We start from the raw sequence: 18,735 nt of genomic DNA on the forward strand, positions 1-18,735 counted from the left end.
GAGCAGGAAGATACAACCTTGAAGAAAACAGAATCATATAAGTACATCAGGTTTCATAGAGCCAAACATTTCAAGTGCTACTCAACTGGCTTTAGATAAGCCAGTCCTTTATTAGTATATAAGTGCTTTGTTAATAGTTCTATCGCTCGAAGTGGAGTCGAAAGAGATGAGTTTTCAGTCTGAAGAAGATGTGTAAGCTTTCTGCTGTCCTGATGTCAATGGGGAGCTCATTCCACCATTTTGGAGCCAGGATAGCAAACCCACGTGTTTTTGCTGATGGGGACTTGGGTCCCCCTCGCAGTGCGGTGCAGCGAGCTGTTTGGCTGATGCAGAGCGGAGTGCACGTGCTGGGGTGTACAGTTTAACCATGTCCTGGATGTAGGAAGGGCCAGATCCATTCGCAGCATGGTACGCAAGTACCAGTGTCTTGAAGTAGATTCTAGCAGTTACTGGAAGCCAGTGAAGGGAGCGGAGGAGCGGCGTGGTGTGGGAGAATTTAGGAAGGTTGAAGACCAGACGAGCAGCTGCATTCTGGATGAGCTGCAGAGGTCGGATGGCACATGCAGGTAGACCAGCCAGGAGGGAGTTGCAGTAGTCTAGGCGTGAGATGACAAGAGTCTGGACCAGAACCTGCGTCGCTTTCTGGGTCAGCTGGGGACGTATTCTCCTGATGTTGTAAAGAGTGTATCTGCAGCAGCGGGTTGTAGCAGCTATATTTGCAGTGAAGGACAGTTTGTTTCACTTTCCTTTTTTATTTCAATTCCAACTTTGGTCATGAAGAATATGTTTCTCTGTTGTCCACGTTCATAAAGCATAAAACAACAGCATCAGAGCACGGTGCAGAGTCTCTAGATGAGTTTACAGTAGTCCATCAATCTTATTACATCAATGTTGTAGTCCGCTGTATAGAAAACTGTAGTTTCCATAGTTTCCCCACAGCAATAGATGTGCATTTATGACGTCCGCTGGCACATCATAAACACGTCGGATAGTGAAAGTGCAGTCGGATTCTCTAAAGTACCGCAGTCTCTTCTCCTAATGCCCCTTTCACACCAACGCGGTTCCAGGGCCGGTTCGGAGATGGAGCTTGAAAAGCACCGGTTTTTCTGTTCACACCGCAGCGGAAGCTCCGGAATCCGGTTTAGTTCAAGCACCAAAAAGTTGTACGGTCTAGAAAGCAAGCACCGCATACGTCGGATCTGGGCTGTGTCCAATACACGCAACATCCGCTTTCCACCAGCTTCNGATCCGAACCGCGGTCCGCCTGTTACCGACCCCTGCTCTAGATGATAGGAAAGGAGGTTTCAAACTTCCTTTATAACCTCCTTTAGCTTAGGAACCACTGGACCTCCCTTACCGAGAGGAGAGGAGAAAAAGCTGCCCCACAATGCCTTGCAGCCGCAGCATGTGCCGTCACACAACAGTCGGCCGTTCACGGAAACGATTATGACGGAGAAATTATATCATGAAAGTTACGGTGCTTATTAAGCATTTTAAAACGTATGTGGTAAGTTGCCAAAGTGCTTTGTTTTGAACGTTCATCAGTATTATAATCAAAAAGAGAAATATGAACATTAGTTTTTACTGAAATGATCAAATAAGGTCAACATTTCACTGAGCTGTGTGGGGCTTGCTCAACTTTTAAAAGATGTTTGAATGGTGATATACACAGTGATAGGTGTTAAGGACTAACATTTATAATAAATACATTTGTATTGATTTTAAGATATTTTCATAGTTCATACAATCATACGTATTGGGATCATTTGTATTAATGTGGACCGGAGGGAGAGGGTGACGAGTATAAGTTTCACTTTTCTTTTTTATTTCAATTCCAACTTTGGTCATGAATAATATGTTTCTCTGTTGTCCATGTTCATAAAGCATAAAACAACAGCATCAGAGCACGGTGAGTCTCTAGATGAGTCCCTCGTTCTTATTAAACATCCATGTAGTCCGTTGTATAGAACACTGTAGTTTCCATAGTTTCCCCACAGCAGCAGATGCGCACAATGACGTCCGCTGGCGCATCATAAACACATTGGATAGTGAAAGTACATTCAGATTCTCTAAAGTACAGCAGTCTCTTCTCCTAAGTCCTTTTGAATTCTCCTATCCACTATCCCTTAACCCCGTGACGTTTCACTCAGAGGTCAAGGAATAGGAGATAGGGTTAGAATTTAGGAGCTGATTTTTGGATTATAGGAAAGCAACCCCAGTCTCTTCCACGATAACATTTTACCTCCACTTTTAAGGGAATAAAACATTGGAGCATTATGAATATTGAAAGGTTAGACTGTGAATTAAAGTCAGACGTCTGATTTTGCTACCACATCCTGTAACTTCTCCCTTTGCTTCTGTTTTTGTTGCTCTGGAGCAATGATAGACACGCCTGCAGATGTGACAATGGACATGCACTATCTGTGTTAAAATTACTACATGTCTAAAATGTAGCATTGGAATCTCTCATACACTTAATATATACAGTGTGTGTTTCATGTGACACAAAATATTGCTCTTCTAATATGAAAAATGAGCAAAAGTTGGACCAATTTATTCAATCCCCCCCCCAGTCTCTCGTCAACTGCCTGCATGACATTAAAACCTGGATGTCGTCCAACTATCTCAAACTAAACACCAGGAAAACAGAGCTCATGGTTGTGGCACCCAAGGCGCTGCTCCGGAATGTTGGTAACTTCATCCTTGAGGTTGACGGCTGCTCCATCTCCCCATCTCCTGAAGCCTGCAACCTGGGTGTCATCCTTGACTCCACCCTATCCTTCCACTCCCACATCAAGTCTGTTACCAAATCGGCCATTTCCCATCTAAAGAACATTGCCAGACTCCGACCGTCATTCTCGGAGTCAGTTGCAGAAAACCTAGTCCATGCTTTCTTTACCTCCCGCTTGGACTACTGCAATGTTGTCCTGTTTGGGGTTCCCAACAAAACCCTGGACAGGCTCCAGTATGTTCAAAACTGTGCTTCTGGGGTACTCACACATAAAAAGCCGTGGCAGCACATCACTCCCACCCTCATCCACCTCCACTGGCTGCCGGTCAAGTCCTGCATAACTTACAAAGTCTTCCTCCATGCCCCCCAGTACTTATCGGACATCCTTCGCCCACATGCCACACCCCAGAACCTAGGGTCTTCAGACTCCGGCCTGCTTACCACCCCCCACACCAACCTGCGAACCTTCGGGGACAGAGCCTTCAGTGGCAGCCCCCACCCTCTGGAACGCTCCCCACGCTTGACGCCTTCCAAAGGGCCCTCAAGTTCCATCTGTTTTCTAAGGCCTTTGGCCCCTAATCTATTTGTTGTTTTTTCTCTCTGACTGTTTGTCTGACTGCCTTTTATTATGTTTGTTTCTACTCCTGTTCTTCTCTGTAAAGCGACCTTGGGTCTCATTAAAGGCGCCATATAAATCCAAGCTATTATTATTATTATTAAGCTAGTGTCACCTTTGTCTGCTACATTTTCAAGGTTAATGCCTGTGGCGGGAAAGAGAGAAACGGAAAATCTATACCCACAAAGGTATAGTGATGAAATATCTAGGAGTCTATCTTCACCTACTCCACTCTCTGAACCTCACTCGTTCAGTCTCTTGAAACTCTCACCTTCTGTCTCTTTTTACAACACTCTTACCACTATCATGTCTCAATTACCCACTTCTCTCCCTCCTGTGTTCCAGATGTTTTCCTCTTGAACCCCTCAGCTTCCCTTTGATCTTTTATTTACCAAGCACGTATTTCGATCGATACAGAAGCACATTCAGTTGAAATATAATCTTTGTTCTTGCTGTATGAGTGTATCTCGCTTGTATTTCCCATTTGTAAGAAGTGTAATTGGAGGTTTTCTCCTTATTGTGGCATCTGTAAATGTCCAGGAAAAAAAGAGTAACAGATGTAGGGTAAAGGATAAAGAATCAGGAAGTCAAAAAAGGGTAGTCCTTGACAAAAGAAAATGTGGACTTACACTAAATCGATTTGTCGACTAATTGATCGATTGATGTAATTGTCGTAAGTATCTCCACAAAGAATCATGCATATGAACCACTTTAATCTGTGACTCTCACATTCTCATAAGATTCTTGAAGATAAGTCATTCTGCATGAAAAAAGGATTAACAATTACTTATCAAATAAAAAATCTAGTCTATGACTAAAAAGACCAAATAATCAAATAGACCCACGAGTCATTAATGAGAGGAGTAGCGCTGAGAGAGAGAGAGAGAGAGGGGGGGGGGGCTCACTAGGGGAGGTATCTCCCCAGAGCCCATCTGTCTGAGAGACCAGAGCCCATCTTTTATTACTCAGCATATCTTCACCATGGCAACCTTCCCCGGCAACCCAGAATCACATTTCTAGCTCCGCTTCTCAGAGGAAGCCTTTCACTTCTTTCTAATGCATTCACCACACACACACACACACACACACACACGCACGCACGCACACGCACACACACACACGCCGATTTGTCCATTTGAAGTCAGACCGAATTTCTGTTTGAAACAAGTCATGTCTTTTAGTCCAACTGCAGCGTGTTCAACGATCAGGGAGGATTAGCTTAAGTGAGAGTTCTTGTCGTATTTCAGCTTCAATGGCTGCAGAACAAGACTTCACTTTGTTTCCATAAAAGCTAATTTGCCATCACCCTCAGTGAACCTCATCATTGTTTTACAAGACACAACACTCAAACAGACGTCTATTTGGCACATTAGGGAGACAATTTCTTCTACAAGGTTAGCCAACATGTCCCCGTGCATATCCATTATTTATCCCGTCCATTTTACCTAATTTAACTGGTTGGATTCCATCTTGTTCTTTGCTCCTGGAGGCGAATACATATTTACTGGACAGTCAAATTAGTTATTAAAACCATTTTTCAGACTTTTTCCAAAAATCAAAACAAGCAAACCAGTCAACCACAATAGGAAAATGCCAGGTAAGCAGGACCTCAAAAAATAACTTTTCACTAACTTTCTATATCCAAAAAATGCATTTAGAGAAACAGGTGCCACTCAACGTTAGTGTGTGTGAGAAGCAGCAAGTATTGCATGTAAAACACATCCAACAATATATGAGGGAAAGAGCATGGCGGAACAGACCGCAGATGTTTAACAGCGAGCACTCCATCTCACTTCTGGTGACGATACTCTCAAGAGTTGGAGGCGAGAGACATGGAATGCGTCTTTTGAGTAACTTTACAGGAAATCCATAAATAGTGATGTTCTTTGGTATCTCAAAACTCAAGAGCCTTAACAGTGCAGAACAAAAGTGCATGGAGTGTGACTTCTGTAATGACTGCATTCAGTACATGAGACAAACACAACTTATGTTTGATTACAAAGGCAGACAATGTTTGGTTGCAAAACAATTATGAACAGTAACAAACATGCCATATTTCACCTGTTGGAAAGTGTGGAAAAGCTGATTCTGCTTACAATCATGAGATTACAGAGATAATACTTTAGTTAGCAGTGCCATGATTAGCCCCTATACATCTGGGATTGTACATTATATCATTTCATTTTCATCTTTAATTTGAACAGATTAAAATTAAATGTTAAACAGAATACCCTATTGGTAGAACACAGTATTTTTGTATTTGTTTCTAAAAAATATATAGATTTATCTACGTTTGCCTTATTTTTGCTGGGTATTCAGATACAAAAAAAGGATTCAAAGCGGAGGTTTCAGCAGTAGTGGAAAGAGGGGGCTGATGCAAGACTTATTTTCACGGATCACCTGAATGATCTCATTGATCCCGCTTTTCTCCAATGAAGCGCGCAATGGTGTGCAAAGGTGTCCAAGCAACACCTGCAAAGGTGTCCAAGCAACACCTCTGAGCAGGAAGCCCTCCCAAAACCCCTCGTGCGTGTGTGCTGGGGATCATGGATAAGCAGCACAACAGCTGAGGAAATGTTGACAGGATTTCAAGAAGAACGGCAGTTTCTTACAACTTCTGTTGCTGAAAAGTATTCGTCTAGTTTTTTATAGGGTTGCCGAGCAACCATGCCTTACATTATTATCCTACTGGACAAAATATATCTCTTCCTCGTAAATGTGTGTACATGTAAAACACAAAAAATGCCTCTTATTAGTCATGATCTGTGTATTGAGTCCAATTTTTCATTGACAAACTAATTCATTTACAAGGGAAATTGACTCAAACGTAGCATTACGCATGCACAACACTACTTTTGCGCGCAACAAGCAGCAGTTTCCCTCCAATCTTTCCTTTTTAATATCATACCCAAGTCACTTTTTTAATGCTATTTAACGAATTCAACAGAATAAATGAGTAATAATGATGATGTACCCCTTGGCAGACTTTAATTGATGGTGCTTCGTCACACCAAGCAAACAGAAATTTGTAAAAAGCAAGGCGTTTCAAGTATTTTTTATTTCGTTTTCCCACCTGTAGCATTTGTTTAAACCCGTTTTCAATGAAGATGTAACGAGTGTTTGATCCACCTGGAAACGTTGTCACCTCCCCGCCGTAAAAAAGCAGAAGGCTGGAAACAATATCACCCAGCGAAGACAACAAAAAAGTGACCAAAAGTTCATGGAATTACAGTTACAAGCATATACAATTTCAGTTTACCTTCAATACAGCAGATCCTCCACAGCCCGGAGTGCGTCAGGTCGCCTTTCACTTTCTTGATTTGCACCTGGGAATCATCGGTGGCATTTGTGGTGTTGCAGATGTACGCCCGAGAGTAAAGCCAGTAGTCGGTGCCGATGGCGATGGTCATGAGACTGAAGGCGGCAAAGGCCCCCACGATGGCCAGCAGAGTCTGAACCCCTCGGTCACACCATGCCATGGCGTCTCATACTGTTTGGATCCTCCACAGCAGCTTACGCACACCGCGAGGAGCGCATGGTGCCCATGATCTGTGAGAGGAAGCGCGCGCGTCTCGCGGTTTTTCCTTTCATCAAGCCAAGTCTCGATTGATAACAGCTCGGTTACTGCTCCTCTTCCTCCTAAACTTCAGATTGAGAACAATACAAGTTTCTGAGTTTGACACGATGGCAGTTTTCGTTTAATTCCTTTGAGTTGACTGGTTACATCTTCATTCCTACAGGTGACGAATTACAAAAATATTGAAACACATCCTTTGAAACAAGTATGTTATTGAAATGAATTTAAAGGAAGTTCATAAAACGTCAAGGATGTCAAGGATCCGAGGCTTTCTGGCTGCTTTACAGTTTAGTTTATAATAGTAAACTGCACGGTTTAACAAAGAATGCAGTGTCCATTCAGACCACACCTTCCACGGCTGTAGCTAAGCCAATAGGAAACGTCGGTGTTCACAACTGCTGGAAGAGGAGAACATCAGACATACACTGACATATACACTAGAAAATTAAGAGGATAAATTCACAGAGGAAAAAAGGCAACTAGGGTTTGCAGTTTTTTTTTTACATACAAAATATCGAGAACATAATCATTATTAATTCGGACCTGCGGTTCAGAAACTGAAATGTTTTCCAAAACATCTTGAAATCAGTTGATTACTCAAAAGATTAAGTTGTTCCAATTAGTTTTACCACATGATTTATAAGGAATTTTAAGTTGTATGTACTTAATTACCATCATTGTGAACACACGTTTTTAAGTTGACGACCATTTATAAATTAAGTTGCTCCAAATATATTGTATTCAATTGTTTTTTTTCGTAGCTTTTTTATGTTTTTGCCTTTAAAGAAAGAAATTAATTGATTCCACAACAAAAATATTAGGCAATTCACTTTTTATTTTGAACTGCAGTTGTTTATTTCAACACATGATGTTTCAATCAGGAGAGAATTCCTTTAGTTTGAACATTTATTGACACATGCCATATGATGAAGGTGCATGAACACCTGAAATCACAGCTGACTGCAGGAGAGAGGAGAACCATTTTATAGTTTGGCTGCAGCACGTTGATTGGCTGCTGGAGAATGAGGTGAAATGTAATAGGTTAAAGAGAACGCCTGTGGTGAGCTGATTATATGCAGCTGCGGAGTGAATGTATATACACCCAGTCTTCCTGAAAGAACTTGCGCTGAGCTTCATTTAAATCTTGAAAAAATATATAAATAACACAAATTTAAATTGCCCCACAAATAATAAATAAACACATTAGCCTTATTACCATGGGAAATGGGGACACAGCAAATAAATGAACATCACAACGAAGTTATAGGCCTTTGCGTATTTAAAACCAGTGCCAAATATGTAAAATCTGTAAAGTTTTTGTAAAACTACAGTAACAAACTCTCAATGGCCACCAATCTGCAGACCACACATATCAATTTTACAAAATATGTAACAAAGATGTTTACACTGCCGACAGTCATTATTTCAAACAGTATGAACACATTTAACGCAGAATGCTTGCTCATTCATTTGTTTCCCTCGACTACGATGGTTGCCATCGTATGGTCAGATCCTGGGGTGGACCGGTCACTGATGAATGCGATATTCATGCCCTTTTGAAGCACATTAAATAATAGCTTAGCGCATAAGAGGTAATGAATTAGGTAACTGCATACTTTTTAAACCGTCACTCTTAGCTAATTCAGAGCCATTATTACCAGCTGCTAAAGCAACGCTGGTATTGTTTTCACCTATTGAGTCTGCATGTGTGTGTCATCATGGCAATGTGGTCCTGAAGACACACAGAGGTGCTTTTGAGTACTTTGCCTAGTGTTTAAATGCATGTGGACAGATTTTGTCAATCACAACCATGCAAGTTTGTATCTTCTCATCTTTTTTGCAGGTTCCATACAATATTTGAACTGGTTAAGTGAAGAGCAGAAGCCACTTTTCAAATGTTACACAATCCTTTTCCCATGCCATTGCTGTCAACACCTATCCATGCTGAACGTTGCCAATTTGCCTATACAGTGCAACTACAAGGCTGTATTTGAATTACAAAAGATGTCACTCACCTTAAAATGTCCTTTGTATATTTCTATTTGTCTTAACTGTCGGAACTTGTCCAGGCATGTTAAGTGGGAGTGGACTTGAAATCCTTAACTCAAGGTGTAGAACAATTAAGTTATCAAGCCAATTGCAACTTACTACGACTTGAATTTTGTTTTAAGTCAATTAACGCAGAAATCAGAGTTCAAATTACACACAATATTAAGTTGATATAATTACCAACATTATTACGTCAACACAACTTATAAATTAATGTTTGCAACTTAAAATGTTTAACTAAATCAATTAACTCACATTTTTATCTTGCAACCATGCATTTAATTAAGTGGAGGTGAAAGGTCGCCTGAATTCGTTTTTAGAGTGTGGAGATAAGAGAGATCTGATATATGGCTCAACTACCAGCATCTTAACAGAAGTAGAAAAGCATCAACACTGATGAAATATTTCTCTAAATATCTATCAAAACCCCTTTGAAGTTAGAGCAGTCTGCTCTCAAGTTTACCCGGCTCGTAACATTTGTAATGGCAGAAAAACATCTTCTGAACAACCAGAGACTCATGTTCCTAAATGTATGAAAGGGCCAGGCCTGTCACGTTAAGAACTTTGCAGTTTGGCTTATTTTTTTCAGTGGAATGATCTTCATTTTCACACTGACGACCTGCAGGAGCTGCTGCTTGAATTATCTACTCTCTACTGGGAGTACACATCCTTAAGATCCCAGAGTCTAAGTCACTTCCTCATCCCTGCAAGAAGAACAGAAGGGTGCAAAGAGCGTGTGCCTGAATTTGTGAGAGATGGATAGGAGAGTAGGGTATAGGAAATATAGTAAGGAAGAAAGGAGTGGGTTGATGAAAGGAGTGATACAATAAAATAAGGTATTGTTTCACATGTAATTAAGACTGAGAAGCCAATCATGCTATACTGGGACGGGAAGAGAAGGATTAGCTCCCAGTGTGTGGATCACAGTAAGAGGAGACAGCATGTGATGTTTTAGATAGCATCTGCTTAAAATGACAATCATAAAATATTTGACACAATTGTGCAGAAAGCTTGTATGAAGACATCAACTGATTTGCTTAACCTATGCCTACCCATCTAAAGTACAGGCTGGTTTTTGTTGTTTTCATGTCCAAATGCTTGAAGAACACTCCTTGAAAAATTGTTTATTTTTAAATCATGAAACACTTATGTACATTTAATTATAGCACGCTATAGTTATCTCTTTTCAACAAGCATGGAAAATGGTGCCTTACAAATTAAAGTTACATATCTTGTCAAAAATATAGATAACAATTGTGTTCTCTAAATGATAAACGGTTGTTGCTGCACAGTATAAGCGTTGTAGTTTCTGAAAATAAAACACCTACGGGGCACAGAGGTAATGCTTTTTTGTGTGAATTGAATACAACATGAATGAATAAGCATTGTAATAACTGCTGACATACATACAGCGAGACATCAGTAAAATTGTTTTTTTATTTTCCCAAGAGTCCACACAATTTAAAAGATTTGCCACTGAATATATAAATTCTAAATCCATATACATGATTTTAATTGTGGTAGATTAACCTTTAAAAAGACAACAGTAATTTACAAAAGATCAAGATAATAAGATTTATAATATTCAACAAAAGCAGTAAGATTATGCAAAAAGCCCAAATCTGGTATTTCAAAAGCCTCAATCGTGAAAAACCCTTAACTACATATACAGTGTATATGAGAGGACCTAAAGTATGGTGCACCCTGGTTTTCCATCCATGCTGTCCGACTTTAATCAGCCAGTGTGCCTTTCCTCCACACGTACGCGCGGTTTGGCTTTCAAGTGCATATAACAGCAGCTACTCAGTGTAAAGTGGCTGTGGTAATGGGAGTACACAGGGGTCACTGGTAATGAGTTTGATTCTCATCATCTCCATATCCCCAACTTCTTTTCAACTCCACTGCTTCCTCTCCCCACTCTCCAGCTTCTCCATTGTCCCCGCTGAACTTGAGTGAATGCTTTTGGCGCAGCTTTCCACTTCACTCTGGTAACTGAAGTCTCCTCTGCCAACTTCCTCCTTTCTCATGTGTTCTTCTTCCATGTTAGACTCTACCAAGACTGCCTCATCAGTGACCTCTCAGAACTGGCTTTACAATTATGGCAGTTTAAGTGTTGATTGTGTCTCGAAACTGCACTTGTTTTAGAGTAGCAAGAGATTAATGCTGCATGGCTGCCTGGTGAGCAGCATCAAGTGAATGTGCCAGGACTATTTAGATAAGGAGGTGATTTGTTACTTATGTTTGAAATTATTTTGTCAAAACTCAGGCTTATTTTGGCAAAGGCTTAAGGAGAAAGCCTATGAATGTTGTGTTTTTGGAAAATCAAATGACAAACATCTTAAAACAATTTGCTCACTACAACTTTGCTCAGTGAATTCATTTGATGATCATAGTCTTTTTTAATTGAAGACGGGGTTAATCCTGTGCAGCTCTCAGGTGTCAAAGTCTCTCAACTACAGTAGTAGTTAAAAGAGTACTTGTGTACGTCTCTAATACCCTTTGCTAGATTAGGCAGGGTTTAATATAATGACCAATGTTGTATGTGCGCACAGTGCCTGGAGCAGAAGAGAAAGATGCAGAGCTGCCAGAGGCTCGATATGCTATTACAAGACTTGGTTACATCAGCAACTTAAAGTTTCTTTCCTATTTTGTCAATACAAATACAAACACTACATTCTAATAGATTGAAAAGTCAACTGCATTAATTTATTTTCCATCGTTCCTCATTATGAAGTCATTTCTGAGATTTGGGACTTTTTGAAGGTGAGCTATTTAGACAGAGCTTGTGGTGATGAACATGTTGGCAATTCCACTGAAGACAAATTACACACACATTAAGATCCCCTCTCAACTTCCTTGTTTCCTCTCATGTGTCTGCATAAAGATTTTTTTTAATGTTTTAAAGTATTTGTATGACATCAGGGTGTTTATGTTTGAGAACTTTACACATTGCGCTGAATTCCTAGGGGTCTCAATAGTTTTCCCTTTAGTTTACTGACACATATTTCTTACTATTTCTATTTCTTACTCAAAAAATGACACATTCATTGCTGAAAACACATTGCAAAATTGTATTCAAAGTATGCACATAGATGTTATAAATGGCATACACAGTTATGCATAACATTTTAGTGTCCATGCGAATATTTCAGATGGTTTCCTCGCGCATAATGGACTGTCACGTTTCTGGGAGCAGGTGCAGTTTCCCTGTTCATCCTTACAGGCCCAAACGGAGACCAACTGGGAGCAGGTGTAGTTTCCCTGTTCATCCTTACAGGCCCAAACGGAGACCAACTGGGAGCAGGTGCAGTTTCCCTGTTCATCCTTACAGGCTCAAAAGGACTCGGAGACCAACTGGGAGCAGGTGCAGTTGGCCTGTTTGTCTTTGCAGGCCTAAACGGAGATGGAGCAGAAAGAGGATTTGTCAGAGATGTTGACAGTATTGCTTGTGGTGGACTTTTTGGTTGATGTCATTTGATTTTGGAACTTAATAGCATCTCTTGTTTTTTGGATGCCTGCCTTTTCATGGATGTAGGCCTTCCTCATCATGGCCATCTCTTCCTTTTCAATCTGGAAGGACTTCCTGTCAAAAGCCATAGCATTGTTTTTGGCTTGAAAGGCCTTTCTCTCCATAAGTTGCTCCCTGAGTTCTTTGTTGAAGCGTTCTCTTTTCTTCTCCATGTACTCCTTCTCCACCTGGAAGGCATATCTTTCCTCAGCACACTCTCTCTGAATGGTTTCTCTCTCTCGCTGGTCAGGCTTTGCCTTTCCATCTCCAGAGCCTCCTTCATGCTGTTTAAATGTGTCTCTTCCCATATTGTTTTGGGTGCCTTTGCCTCTGTCAGCCACTCCAGCATGTTGTTCTCAACAGGGAACCAGCCTGCTGTTTCATGCACCACATTGTTGCTTTGGGGGTAAAGCAGTGACTGGCTCTGCATCACTGAAGGCTGGACCCCTCCAGCCTTCAGTGATGCAGAGCCAGTCACTGCTTTACCCCCAAAGCAACAATGTGGTGCATGAAACAGCAGGCTGGTTCCCTGTTGAGAACAACATGCTNGTATCATGATCAATGCAATGCCCATTTTTTGTCACACAATAATGTGAGGTTATTTTTTAGAAACAAAAATGTCCACTGTACAATTACCCATTGCTTAGAACTGGGATCAAAAAAAGTGGGAGGGACTCCAAAATCAGATAATCAAATAACAACAAGGGTTAAGAAATACTACCATCGAAGGATAAGCCTCAACAGTTTGTATTGGAACTACTGTTTTCTGAAGAAAAATGTACTATGAAAACAGTTATGATAACTAGTTCATTTGTTCCTGGTAATTCAGGTTTTCAGTGATTCTGTATCCCTTCATTATGTACAGGTAGCTACACAGCTCCACAACTCTTGCTAACTTTAATGTATTATCATGTGCTGATGTTAACTATAGTATAAGTATAATTTGTATTACCATTACACACATTTATATATCTAATAATATTATTAATAATATTATTATTAGTAGTAGTAGTAGTAGTAGTAGTAGTAGTAGTAGTAGTAGTAGTAGTAGTAGTAGTAATACTGTAGTAGTAGTATTTATGTATTATTAATTAGTTTTTGGCTTTTTTAAAATTAGATATTTATTATATAAGGTTGTTGTGTATTTGTGTTTTTCTTCTCTTTATCATTTATTTTTTTCTATATGCAATCAGATTTCCCTTCTGGGATAAATGCATTACTCTTAATAGAATGTGTACAGTCAAATCAAACTGCAGCATTGTGTCAGCTTTTACTAAACAAAGACAAGTTCAAATGAACGCTTGCTGATGGTAATGCTGTCTTATAGTATTGCCTTTAATACTGTATATCCCTTTTCGACGCTCATAACATTGTTCACGATTGTTTGAGTTGAATTGAATTGAAACTGAACTCTGAGTTTGTTATTTTGAGAAAACCGAGGCAACTGCTTGGAATGTGATGCATAGAACTTAGAACGTTGAACAACAGAGAGCATTCTGAGCGTCCGGAGCAGTCATTGCACACAGATCTCTGAGGAGTGAACACACTGAGGCATTGAGAAACAAAATACCTCCTGCAATTACAATTATTACGCTGAGACTTCCTCGATGGAGCTTCTACAGGAGGACCCAGCTTTTTGGGTGGTAAGTATTACATTTGTTAAAATGTAAAGACAATGTTTTTGCTGACAGATCTCTATAATGCTCATGTTCTCTTCCTTATAGATGCATGTGTATTCACCTGATGTGGTTTGCCAAGAACAACCACAACCAGCACATGTTCTTAAAAAGTAAGACAATGTTTTCCTGGCAGATCTCTATGTTTCTGAGATAAGCAGTAGATGGGAAAGAAAACAGTATTCACATCAATGTTACTGAACTGTAGGTTTCCAAAAGAGTTGGGGCTAGTTAATTTTTTTTGAAGGAAATTGTTAAATGTATGTTTAAAAAAGTGCAATGTAATATTTCTTTGCTAGTTTGAACTTCACCAAAAAGGTTAGGTTAAACTAAAAAATGTGTTCATCACTTGTTATCAAGTCAATGCTGATTTTCTCTTCCTTATAGATGAATCTCTATTCACCTGATGTGGCTTGGCAAGGACAACCAGAACCAGCACATGGTGAAGAGTTCTTCTGGCTGGATGGAAATGGCCAGCAGTTTCAGGGAAACAACATCCATGTGTACAGCGAGGCTAACTGTTTCCTCACCAATGACGGTATTGAGTACTTTCCCCTCCAGCCTTCAGTGATGCAGAGCCAGTCACTGCTTTACCCCCAAAGCAACAATGTGGTGCATGAAACAGCAGGCTGCTTCCCTGTGGAGAACAACATGCTGGAGTGGCAGCCCGAGGCAGAGGCACTCCAACCATTATGGGAAGAGACACATTTCATCATCATGAAGGAGGCTCTGGAGATGGAAAGGCAAAGCCTGACCAGCGAGAGAGAGACCTTTCAGAGGGAGTGTGCTGAGGAAAGAAATGCCTTTCAGTTGGAGAAGGAGCACATGGAGAAGGAAAGAGAACGCTTCAACAAAGAACTCAGGGAGCAACTTATGGCCTTTCAAGCCGAAAACAGTGCTATGTCTGATGACAGGAAGTCCTTCAATATTGATAAGGCAGAGATGGCCATGAGGAAGGCCTACATTCGTGAAAAGACATGCATCCAAAGAGTTGCTATACAGTTGGAGAAAGAGAACATGGAAAGAGAAAGAAAAGGCCATCAAAAAAGACGCCATGTCTGATGTGAGAAGGGCATTATCTCTGACAAATCCTCCTCCTGCTCCGACTCCGTTTGGTCCTGCAAAGACAAACAGGGAAACTGCACCTGCTCCCAGTTCGCCGCCTTCTCCGGCTCCGTTTGGTCCTGCATGGACAAACAGGGAAAGTGCTTCCAGAAACGTGACAGTCAAGATGCGCGACGAAACCACCTGAAATATTCACATGGACACTAAAATGTAGTGCATAACTGTGTATGCCATTTATAACATCTGTATGTGCGTACTTTGAATACATTTTGCAAAGTGTTTTCAGCACTGTGAGTGTTTGTTTGTTTTTGTCTAAGAAATATGTGTCAGTAAACTAAAGGGAAACCAGCTAAATCCAAAATTAAATAAGTGTTTTCAGTTAACAATTACCAATCTCAAACACCTGTCGGGTGACAATGTAAATTGCTTTGCCTGGTTCTTCCTTCAAATATCGCTTCTTCTTTCACTCATGTCACCTTAGAACAAATGAAAAATAAGCAGTGTTATAACACTCTTTTCTTGTCATTAAACATTTATTAAAATTCATACTTGATATATTTCTAACTGTCACTAATGGATTGTTTACACGTAGCATAATAAATACAGGAAGCAGACTTTTAAGGCTGGGAGTATGTATGCAGGATTACAGGTTTTTAAGAGAGAAAAACCGGCCATTAAAACCATGACAGGCAGCATAAACCAAATATTTGCCTAGTCATCATCCACACTTATCTCAGCGATCCTGTAAGGTTGAAAACGGCAAAAAAAGTCAACAGTAAAATTCTGCCACGACACACATTAATGTAACCAAAGTAGCCTCCAAAATAAACTGGCGTCCATTTATCTGCCACACATAGCCTTATTAACTGCCTCTAACAAAGGCCCCTAGGATTTCAGCAGAAGGTGCACACAGAGCCTACTGTATCTTTAAACTTCTGAACGGGGGCGGACTGGCCATCGGGATTCGGGACGTTCGGGGCGAATCCCGATGGGCCGGTACTGAAGTGGGCCGGTCGGACGATGTGGTCCGGCCGGTAACCGGCAGGGCTCGGCATTATAAATGGCCTGCTGGCCCGGAAGCACTATTTAAACACCCCGGGCCAGTATAACGTACTTTCCACTTGCCCGCTCGGGCCACTAAAAATATTTCTTTAAAAAAATGTGTTTGTTTATCACAACAACAAAAAATGGTTTCGTTTATCACAACATAGCGTTCCGTGAGTCGGTTGCAGGTCGGTTGTCGTTGTTGGGTGAAAAGCAAACAGCTGTTTGAATAAACCAAATATGAACAATTGAGGAAAATGAGGAAGAACTGATGATTCAAATGTTGTAGTACAGGTAGTAATGTAGTTAGTGCATACATTACTATTGCAACACATTTGTTAATTTTCTTCATTATTAGTCGATTTTCTTTTTGGACGAATGCTCCGGACCAGTGGTTACAATGGTGGGGCCAGTGATAATATAATGCCAGTGGCATTTTACCCTTAATGTCTACCTCTGCGGTAAGTCACGAGCACCGCGGTGGGCCGGCGGTACTGAAGTGGGCCGGTCGAGAGTCCCGGGCTGATTTGTAGTCCCAGTCCGCCCCTGCTTCTGAAACATAAACATCCTGATGTCATACACTTACTTTAACCTTTTAAACTCAGCAAGTGGGAGGGTGGGAGGAGAGAGATAGGGAGAGGACATGAGACGAAACAATGAAATTGAGAGGGGATCTTCATGTTTGTGTAATCGGTCTAAAGAGGAATTGCCAACATGCACACCACAGGTGGCCACAAGCTCTATCTAAATAGCTCACCTTGAAAAAGTCATTAAGGTCTCTGACGATTTCGGACAAGGTTATTTATATCACCTCATGTTAATGTAATAAAGGGGTAGGTTTACATCACCCCATCTTCATATTTCAGTTCATTTCCCTTTCATGAGGGTGTGTTGTGTGTGTGTGTGTGTGTGTGTGTGTGGTGGTGTGTGTGTGTGTGTGTGTGTTGTGTGTGTGTGTGTGTGTGTGTGTGTGTGTGTGTGTGTGTGTTGTNGACTTGAGAGGTGACTAGAGAAGAAACTGGAGTGGGGACTCGAGAGGGAACTTGAGATGGGACTAGAGTTGGGACTTGAGAAGGGACTAGAGAAGTGACTAAAGGAGCGACTAGAGAAGTGACTAAAGGTGGGACTGGAGAAGGGACTAGAGATGGGACTAGAGAAGTGACTAGGGAAGTGACTAGAGGAGGGACTTGAGAAAGGACTTGAGAAATGAATTGAGTAGGGACTAGAGAAGGGACTTGAGATGGGACTAGAGTTGGTACTTGAGAAGTGACTAGAGAAGTGACTAGAGGTGGGACTGGAGAAGGGATTAGAGAAGGGACTAGAGAAGGGACTAGAGGAGGGACTTGGGAAGGGACTAGAGGAGGGACTAGAGAGGGGACCAGAGAAGGGACTAGAGAAGGGACTTGAGTTAGGACTCGAGAAAAGACTAGAGAAGGGACCAGAGATGGGACTTGAGATGGGACTATGGCAGCTGGGGCCAGAGCTGGGTCTGGAACCATGGCCGCTGGGGCCGGAACTGGGGCCGGGACCATGGCCAGAACTGAGTCTGGAACCATGGCTGCCGAGGCCAGAACTGGGGCCGGGACCATGGCTGCTGGGGCCAGAACTGGGTCTGGAACCATGGCTGCTGGGGCCGGAACTGGGGCCGGGACCATGGCTGCCGGGGCCAGAACTGAGTCTGGAACCATGGCTGCCGGGGCCAGAACTGAGTCTGGAACCATGGCTGCTGGGGCCAGAACTGGGGCTGGGACCATGGCTGCTGGGGCCGGAACTGGGGCCGGGACCATGGCCAGAACTGAGTCTGGAACCATGGCTGCTGGGGCCAGAACTGGGTCTGGAACCATGGCTGCTGGGGCCAGAACTGGGTCTGGGACCATGGCTGCTGGGGCCGGAACTGGGGCCGGAACCATGGCTGCTGGGGCCGGAACTGGGTCTGGGACCATGGCTGCTGGGGCCGGAACTGGTTCTGGGACCATGGCTGCTGGGGCCCGGGCTGGAATCCTGGCCCTGCGTCTCCTAGAGGCCCTTTGGAGACACCGTGGACCTCTACNTCAAATCTGTATCAGTCTGATCAGCTCCGTTGCAGCCCCGTTTTTAGAGATTTGGGTATGGAGGAAAAGAGAGAGGGTTGTGTTTTCTGACACTTCGTGAGTTCCCTGACACACCGGGGACACATATTCATGTATAAAAGACGTACAAAAGTGCATTTTGCATGATAGGTCCACTTTAAAAGAAGAAGAGGCACCTACAATGAAGATCGTTATTTCAATATATTTAGTTGATTTTGTCTTTTTAATTGTTTAAAGTAAAGTCGGTAGAACTGGTACTGAAGAGTTTTAATACATTCTGGTTGTGGAGGGGGTGTTACGAATGGGTGAAGCAGGTAGGACTCAAATGCAGAATTTAACAAAAAGCGAGCTTTATTAAATAATAAAAGCTGTGGCAAAAAAGGCAGTATCCAAAATATCC

General features: G+C 41.8%; 2 protein-coding genes across 2 annotated transcripts in view; both read right to left on the reverse strand.

The window, feature by feature from the left end:
- LOC104952464 (voltage-dependent calcium channel gamma-4 subunit) overlaps nucleotides 1–7,154 on the reverse strand; it is a 13,302-nt gene extending 6,148 nt beyond the window's left edge. Inside the window, exon 1 of the mRNA XM_010779285.1 lies at nucleotides 6,607–7,154. Within this exon, the coding sequence (XP_010777587.1) occupies nucleotides 6,607–6,826 (220 nt within the window). The 5' untranslated portion in view covers nucleotides 6,827–7,154. The remainder of the gene's footprint in view (nucleotides 1–6,606) is intronic.
- An 8,801-nt stretch (nucleotides 7,155–15,955) lies between these two features.
- LOC104952468 (BCL-6 corepressor-like protein 1) lies at nucleotides 15,956–17,870 on the reverse strand. The gene is made up of 2 exons (XM_010779288.1): nucleotides 17,358–17,870; nucleotides 15,956–15,964 (listed from the first exon to the last, which is right to left on the reverse strand). The coding sequence occupies exons 1-2, from the start codon at nucleotides 17,853–17,855 to the stop codon at nucleotides 15,956–15,958; spliced, it is 507 nt and encodes a 168-aa protein (XP_010777590.1). The 5' UTR covers nucleotides 17,856–17,870.
- Between the last annotated feature and the right edge of the window lie 865 nt (nucleotides 17,871–18,735).

Source organism: Notothenia coriiceps, unplaced genomic scaffold (genome assembly GCF_000735185.1).
Source record: "Notothenia coriiceps isolate Sejong01 unplaced genomic scaffold, NC01 NC01_scaffold00020078, whole genome shotgun sequence".
Classification (NCBI taxonomy): domain Eukaryota; kingdom Metazoa; phylum Chordata; class Actinopteri; order Perciformes; family Nototheniidae; genus Notothenia; species Notothenia coriiceps.

What these genes read in the sequence shown, in the direction of transcription:
- LOC104952468 (XM_010779288.1), bottom strand. Translation starts at nt 17,855, where the DNA reads ATGGTCCCGGCCCCAGTTCTGGCCTCGGCAGCCATGGTTCCAGACTCA.